This window comes from Chaetura pelagica, unplaced genomic scaffold (genome assembly GCF_000747805.2).
Source record: "Chaetura pelagica isolate M959 unplaced genomic scaffold, ChaPel_1.0 scaffold153, whole genome shotgun sequence".
NCBI lineage: Eukaryota > Metazoa > Chordata > Aves > Apodiformes > Apodidae > Chaetura > Chaetura pelagica.
In genome coordinates, this window is record NW_009952707.1 from 604831 (window position 1) to 613889 (window position 9059).

Genomic DNA, 9059 nt, shown 5'->3' on the forward strand with positions numbered 1-9059 from the left:
TCCCTCTGACAGTTTATACACAGAATTGAAACTTCAGATTATGAGTCAACAATGCCCCTCCAACAACACTAAAAAAAGCCTAACACCTTAAATTCATTTTGCAGGTTACAGAACTCTTCTAAGAAGGAGGAAAAATAACTCCAACAGCTGCAGAAGGGCATTAAACCCAGATATTCCTGAGTGAATAGTGATGAAGAAACTAAGCTAGCCAGACCATGACCTTTTTGTTGTACTGCAATGTTTGAAGAAGAGCAAGTCTACTTGCTTTTCAGAACAAAATACATAAAATTCAGGACAAAAAGTTGTAAATGCATATGTTGGAGCTTAAGATCATAGATACAGACAAAGATACTACTTTCCAGCTCTGAGTAATAGGGCTGGGATTGAAAAATGGCATTAAAACTCACCCTGTCCTTAGTGTTCCCTGTTGATTAGGTGGTTCTGCTTGGTGGTTTCAGTTTTACAAGCAGACCTAAATATCAAACACCTGCTTCTGGATTCATCCCAGTAATTCAGTGGCTAAAACTGTTGATGTGTAGTACTTCAGATGCCTATACTTTTGACTGGTTCCAAGTTCTGCATTGAAGCTCCTGCATTAAAGGTTCACAACAAAAACAAGTTTATAAAAAATAAAACTCAGAATCTCCTTAAATTATTTATTTCTGAAATGGACAACTTAATTTCAATTATTTTATCATTTCACTAAAATTTTGTTCCATTTCAAAATGACAAAACTACTTTGCAGAAAATCACATTATACCCAGCTGCAACATCACCATTAAAGTGTTCAGCACAGCAATATTAAAGCAAAGGCATACTTTGCTATTTTGAATCAAATATGGCATTTTCCTGATCTGCTGCCGTTAATAATTTCAAGCATATGTTTACATGGCTGTTTTTGCCAACCCACTTTCAGCTGTCACCAGCCCCCACAGAAAATAATAATAAACACTGAGTACACCCACAAAGTGGTAACTGAGAATGGGTTAGATGCATAGAGAGCTCTGGAAGCTCTGAGAACATAAACCATGCAGCCTTCCTAATTTTTTGTAACGTGTTCAGACTTTGACCCAACAATAACATACAGTGTTGATTTTCAGGTGCATATTTTATTGTGGATCATAATAAAGGCTTCAGAAAAAGAACAGGAAAAAGTCAGCAATAGAGTGTCTCTTACAGATTACATAAAATACATTCTGTGAAAGCTAACTCTGCAGCTGAGGGCAATGCAGTTTAAATTAAACTAATCATTATTTTCAGATACACATTTTAAGAAGTAAATTTTGCAAATATTATTTATCAATTAGTCTGATATTCAAATTTAAAACCAAATATTTTAATGACATGAACATTGTCACAGAGGATGTCGTATTAAACCATTAGAAAAGAAAAAGTCATTACTGCAAAAAGAAATAGTCACACAGAAAATATTGTAAAAAAATATAAAGTTAGCCCTAGTAAACGTTAAATTACTCAAAACCTCTTTGGAATAATCTGTGGATACTGAGGTATGAATAATTTTGGAATTTTGGTACTGCTGTCTCCATTTCCCATGTGATACATTGAAACAAAATATCTTACTTTAAAATAATTTTAACTTTTCTACAAATTATTTCTTCAGCCTTTAAATGTACTTTAACTGTAAAGACAAAACCTACTAATTCTTACAGTAAAATGACAGAAGTCTATTAAGTTAACAGTGTAGAAAATGTTGCAAGGTATCTTCAAGGCACTATTACTTCTTTGGGTGCTTGACACACACACAGGCCATTCACGAGGGCTGTTTTGACAGGATGACAAGAATAACAAAAGCTAGACCTACAGCTAGTATCTAGTACATTAAATATCATATATATATTTCTCTAATGAAATAAAACCCATTACTTTTAAAATCCATTCTACTTTGCAACACTGTGGCTTGCAGCAAGGTGTCTGGTAAATTAATCTGAAACATGAATTTAAAAATATACTTTGCGAAAATAAGAACAGAGGTCAACCAAGTAGCATTTACCTCAATCAATAGAATCTGCCAGAATGTAAACCATTCCCAAGTACTGTAACTCTCTGTAAAACAGCAAGGACCAAATGCTCTGTTGATTTAATGCCACTGGTTTACACAGAGATATGCCAATCAGCAACCTGGTTCACAGTCAGTCAAGTAGATTAGGATCTTATCCAGCACTTACTGGTCCACTTGAATTCCTGAACTATGTAGCTGCAAGGGTTGCTGCCCCCCTATAATAAGAAGATAGCTACTGACTAAGAGTAGTAAAGAGCTATTTGTCCTGCAGTCAGTTCATTTAATAAGAATCTTGGTGCACCTGTACTCCACTGGAAATATACAACAATCAAATTCTGAACTTCATGCATGTGTCTCAGTAAAATTACGCAAAGACTCCAATATCTATTTTTCCAGGGCCTGTTCGTTATGTAAACTTAATGTCAGCCAGCAGGAAACACACAGGAAAGGAGCTGACCTCAAGATACTGGGATTTTAGATCGTTATTTTGATAACTTCTTGACATAGTATTAAGAATCTGTAGCTCCTCTTTGAAAAAAATAAGTTTTGTGTAATTGACAGAGCATGCCAGGATCCATCAACAGGGAAAGGATGCTTATCTCCAGCCACAAAACAAATCTGGATACCATATTGCTGGATGCAATGAATGTATTACAAGTCACAGAAGCACAAAAAACTCTGTTCTTTTGGCAGTTTGATAATGACCCAGCAGCAGAAAACTTTACTGTTTGTCTGTTACTCAAGTTGGCTAATAATCTGCCAGTTGTTGGCCTCAGCTACCTGTGGGCCTTTGTGTGACACAGCACAACAGCCAAACACATCGGTCTGGTGGATGAGATTCAAATACCACCATGAAATCTTAAGGCAGTGGCTGTGACCCATACTACCTGGCTTTAGAAACCCAGCAAAAGGGCTGAGATAGCAGCCTTGAGATCCAAGGCTCCTTCTGGGACTAGCAGTGAAACTGGCCTCTCCAGGTGACTGTTACCTTACGTGGGGTCAACCCTTTAATTTGGGTCTACATAATCATTTAAAATAATTATAAATAAATCCAGGATTGACCTAAAACTTAAACAACTTCTATCATATTATCAACAGTGAGGAAAAATCTGCCTTCAGCTCTACATTAGCATACACTGCTGTGTACCACAAACAAAAGCATCCCAGGTGTCAGCAGAATTTGGCCCAGCTAGCCTAACAGCTCAGTTCCCTGAAGGAAGGTGCAGGCCTACACTGAATGCTGAAGAGCAAACTGTCTGGAGTATTATTCTATATTTCTATAATATTCTGTATCAAAGCAATAAATATTAGATATAATCTGTATATTAGATTTCATATTTATCTGATAGCTATTTAAATCTACATTGTTGAAAATACAAGCAGTGACCCACTCTTACGTGGCAGCATATACTATTTGTGTGAATGTGTTAAAACTATCACATGGGTCTATATTTACATAGGACACTATTGTTTATATAGCAGATTTTAATTTACATAAACTCTTACTATAGGATAGATCATTGTGTAAAGGTTGGATAGTTAAGTGTTTCTATGGTTCTGCATAATTGCATTTCAGCACGAGGATTTCATCATTCTGTCTCAGTTTTATGTTTTTTAAGGATGGAAAATGCAGTTTGACAGACTTCAAAATCTCCAATAATGTTATACCAATATAACACAGAATACTTATTTTCAAATCCAGCCAAAAAGCAGTTTCACTGTTCCTAATTTTTTCCTTTACATATATAAACTTCGTCTTTAAAGAAAGCGCACTCCTGAAATCAAGGGCAATCAAAATGTTTTGGCAGTGCTGAGATGTAAAAGAGTATTTCAGCTGAGCACGATCTGCAGAAAAAACATTGTACATTTTTAAATTAACAATTACAATTACTCCAGTCTAGGTGTGCAAATGAAAAAATTACATGTGAAACATTAAAATAAGCTGAAATTACTGCTGGTATATACATGAGAAGTTCTTTCTCAGTTTGCTCAAAAACCACTTTGTTAATTCCTATCATTTAGCTTCTCAAATAATAAAGACACAATGAAAATTGTTTGTTTTCAACAAGGTAAAAATGTCCAGTTATTTACCTGTGTAAAAATAAATATTTTTTATTTCCTGCATCTCTAATTTCAGAAATTCAGATAAAAATATAGAAATAAAATATTTTAATAAAGATATTTAGAATACTTGTAATAATCAGATAACAATGTCTGATTCCAGAGAATGTCCAGGTATTGTCTTTTGAATGAAATATTTACTTTTCTTTGCAAAAATTGGTATTTACTTCTCAGAATAATAATTTCTGTGGTCCCCAGCAGAAGTCAGAATCACTTTGTTATTTAACTTCAGTTAGTGTTCATCGAAGACAGAACATAATTGTTTCTCTTTCCTTTATGTCAATGCTGCACCAGAAAACTCTGTATTAAAAAAAGTTCTGGAAAATTGAAAAATATGTAATGCTTTATACACTAAGTAACATACAGATGTTATTGACTGCTCTTGCCAGCACTGCATTTCTTCAGATGGACAGACTCAGGAGCTGACAGATTGCTTTCCCTTTCACCTATACCAGTTCTGCCATAATTGGATGAGTATTAACACTTCTCCTTCCTTCACTAAACAGCTTGAAGATTTCTAAACACTCATACAGTAATTTCAGCCTCAGGATTTTCTTCCTTACTGTGTAATCCAGGATTCCCAAAATCTGCTGTTGCATTGGAACACTTTTTTTAGAAAGTTATCTAAGACTAATAACAAGCCTGCTAGCAAACGATTACTTTACCCTTCAACTTATGCCAGTGCAGTTTTTGGTAATAAAGTCTCCTGTCAGGCAGTTTATATCAGCTTCTTTATGGAAACAACTGGTGCTTGATATCAAGTCTAAGAGAAGAATCAACTCCCATTTGTCTTTTGTGTCTTTGTTAAAGCTAAAACCAAACAGAAAACAGCTTATACTTGGTTATGGTTAGAAACAAGTACTCTTTATAGTCTCCTAAAATGATCAAAGAACCTTACACTGTAAGGGAGTCTTTACAGACCTAAAAGTAGTGCTTTTGTAACTGAAAGGCTACAGGAATGATCTGGAAAATATATATATATAATTCTTAAAAAAAATTATTTTTTTTTTGCTCTGTGTGTGTGTTGGACATTATGCAGTAAAATACAGTAATCTTAAAATCAACCAAAGGAACAAATTCTAAATCCTATTTATCAATAAATCCATACTTGCAACCTGATAATCCTGTGTTTAAACTATTAAAAGAAACACAAGCTGTTCTTTTACTTTCTAATACTACGTAATACAAATACTACAGGGAAACTGTATTATACAGGTGTGTTTTCCTGAAATGTGTACTTTGAAAAAAGATCTCTTCCTTGAACAAAACCAAGTCACAGGCTGCAAAGCGTATTTATATGGAATGCTCAATAACACATATTTAAACCAGAGTATCATATCATAATAAAAAGTCTGAAGGAATGAGTAACTACTTCAGTTTGTACCCATAAAATTCAAGCCGAACTTCCCTGGAAATACAAATGAATCAGCTTAAGTGCCTGAGAAAGTCTCTTCTTTTTAGCTGTGAAGTGAACAAGAGTATTTAACTGTTTCTCCCCATGCACATTTCTCATCATTAGAATGCAACCATATTATCATGGATGGAAAATCCCTAGATTAAAAAAGATTATCTGTAAAAAATATTAAAATAGATACTCAGTGCTGAATCTTCCTATGATTGGCTTCAAAGGCTGACTTAAATTAAAGTTACTAAATCTTTTTTCTTTCTTGCTTCACCTGCTACAAAACAGTGTGAAGACAGTTACTGAGACATTAATTCTCCCACAATATACCCAAATACTTTTGTCCAACCCTTTTTCTTCATAATTTATGTTTTAAATCTACTATGAAAAAAAACTTATAAAGTTTTCAGATAAATTGTTTAGCTTCTTTTAGAATAGAGATGCAGAGGAATACTGATGAAAAATACGTTAGGTATGATGTTTTCTTTGTTAACACTCCTTTAGGTCCCAAACTGATTCTTCACTCCACATTCCTGTATTTGGTAAACAAATTGTATAGTACTCTCAGTGTAGACTTCAAGTCACAATTTACAATATCTGGAAAAAGAGACAAGGGAAAAAAAATCCCACATTAGTAACTTTATTAGCACAAAACATTTTCAAAGTAAGTGCCTATAATCCACTCCCTTTCACTGTTCAGATCCATATCCATGAGCATTCAAATCACAAAGATACTAAGGAAGAGGAGAAATACAAATAAAGCACAGTTTTTAAACTGGCAACTAAAAATTGTGATTTCAGCCACTTTTAGTTAGGGATACAAATGGCTAATCTTGCTGATATGAAGAAATGCTGCCAAATTGTTTGTAGAATGATGTGCGTGTATGTATATATTACTGAATCTGCAGTCAGTTGTGCCAAAAAAAAATATTATTTTGAAAAAATCAGGCAGGAACCAATGGAGCTCTTCTATTAGGTGAGAATTATAGGACTTGGCCCATTTTGGGCTGCAACATCCTTTATTAGACCTAATTTTGGCAAAATAGCTAAAGACAAGTTGAGATTTTCTAAAGGAAACCCAGGTATAGAAATGCCCCTCAAAGACAGTTCTGAAAATGCTTTGAGTTAGCTGATGTTCATGGCTGAATCAGTCCTTAGAAACTCGACATCTAAAGTAAAGGATTTATAGGCAAGAAAAAGCTAATGAATACCTCCTGTTTCCAAGAGAAGTTGTTGAGAAAGTCAATATTATTTCACAAGAAATCTATAAAACAAACTGACAAGTACTACTGCAGCAGTCTATGCTAGTGCTTCAAGAAATATCCAGTCTCAAATAGGGACTCAGAACTGCCTCAGAAAGAATACAGATTAATTAGAATAGAATAAGAACAGGTTTAGAATAGTGTTAGAAGAGAATTAGAATAGTTCCATCTCTTTCTGTTGACTGTACAGGAACTCAATCTTCTACCTTTGGTTCTTGGAACTGGCCATGAAGGTGTAAAGCAGGTGGTACGAATACTCCCATTATCTTTAAAACCTCCAAGTTTAGTAATTTGGGTACATAATCATCAGGGATTTTTGCCATTGTATTTATCTACAGTGATTTTTCTCTCAGATTGTGAAGGGGTTGTACTTTGAAGAATGAATCTAATCAATTCTATAAGCATGATGTCACAAACTTTGTTATGCAAACTTTGAAGGGGTAAAGATATTAGCTACATGGCAAACTGACATGGAGAAAGGCTGAAAACAATCAGAGGGTGAAAACAATACAGCCTACATTTTATGCTGAGACTATGCATGGTTATGAAACCATGGCCACATGGTTTTGTAGCTATAAATAAATCAGACAAAAACACTTGGTACAAAATGAAGAGAAAATGCCAAAAGCTACATGAAGGGCACATTGCTCCGACAACATCATGTAAGCAAACAGCAATCTGGAGTGTAATTAGGGAAGTTTCCTCTTTTAGACCAGCAACAAGGTAAGAACACCTTCATTTCCTAAAATACAACTTCCAATTAATAGAGAGATCACTTCGACAGGTCTTTGCAAAATTACTAGAAGACTCCACTGCCACAACAGAATTCCACAGAAAGGTCCAAACAAAAAATAAGCATGCTCACAGAGAAAGATAAATTATTGCCATTGCTACAAATGTTTGACCAACATATATAACATTTCACTGGTTACAATTTTCAGAAAGAGAAATTTGATTTTGGCTTTCAAGGATAGTAATCTGAAAAAGCTCAAACTGCAACTGAATTCATTACAGACTCAGCAGACTAATGTACTGGCCATTTTAAAAGTAAAAGGTCATGGAAAGCTATTTAATACCTTTTCAATTATATTGCAAATAACCCAAATAAACTGTTGACCCCATAAAAATCATTGGTTTTCATACTCATTTATTTAACCACATTCTTTTTTCCACTAAATATGTTTTTCATATTCTAAAGCACTTTTCAGCATATTTTTTCCTCAAGAACCTCAAAGAAACAGTGTAGGAATTTAAAGAGTATTTAGTATACACATTTAGGGTAAGATCCTTTTCAATACTTTTGCTCACTGGAAACTTTAAGCACGGGCATTGTGCCCAGTGTAACAACACATAAAACAGATGTGTTTTTCCATTCACGTTGGGCAGGAAGTTTCATATTAAGCATTTCAGTAATTGCACAAGCAACGTCTTATATATGCTGAAATATCCTTATGGCTTGATTTATACTGGAAAAATTAGCTGCCCCCTAGAGCAATAAATACCTGAAAAATTAAATGCCATAAGAATTTTAAACCTCCATGGGGACTAAGGGATCACAGATACTCTCTGTTTTACCTGGATCCCCAGATTTCACGATTTCCCCCTCCTCTCTTTGACTATTTCAAACATAAAGGTTTGTGATACTGTCACCACTGCTTTAGTTAAGCATGATTGTGGATGAGGGTCACAGTGATCAAAACAAGTGAAAAAAAAAAAAGCAGGGGTAGGTCCAGATAAAATGCATAGGCAGTGTAGACTCAATCCTGAGACATTTTTTGTGTGTGCACGTGTATGTCTGCTGCTGTTATAATGTGGAAGTTCAGAGGGATAGAAAATAAACAGAATGGAGCAGAACTTGATTCAGTGATGTGTGCCTACATCTCCAGAGACCCCTTACTACTAGAATGAGAACTCTGAGCATTCACTTATATCAAGTCCGCCGGGAATGATAATCCAATAGTACAGCAGGAAAACACTGTACACCACAGAATGTGAATCTGCAGTGGGTCTTGAAAACACAGATGTATTGATTATGATGGTAGGAAACCAGCAGAGACCCAGCTAGTACCCTGTTGGGAAGAGTGGAGCAGAAGCTGCACGTCCAGCTCCTGCATGGTAAGAAGTGGTAACTTCTCATAGGAGGAACCACAAGAGTACAGTGTAATATGGTGAATCAAGGGCCCTACATCCAGCTTGAAAAGCTTGATTTAAACCATGTATTTATACATGCTAAAATGAGTGGAATCCTGGTCCT

The 9059-nt window shown here is 35.0% G+C and overlaps 1 protein-coding gene across 1 annotated transcript in view; it reads right to left on the reverse strand.

The window, feature by feature from the left end:
* Positions 1-6063: 6063 nt before the first annotated feature.
* The window catches only part of PARVA (parvin, alpha), a 20351-nt gene continuing 17355 nt past the window's right edge, over positions 6064-9059 (reverse strand). The window contains exon 13 of the mRNA XM_009994262.1: positions 6064-6140. Within this exon, the coding sequence (XP_009992564.1) occupies positions 6064-6140 (77 nt within the window). The remainder of the gene's footprint in view (positions 6141-9059) is intronic.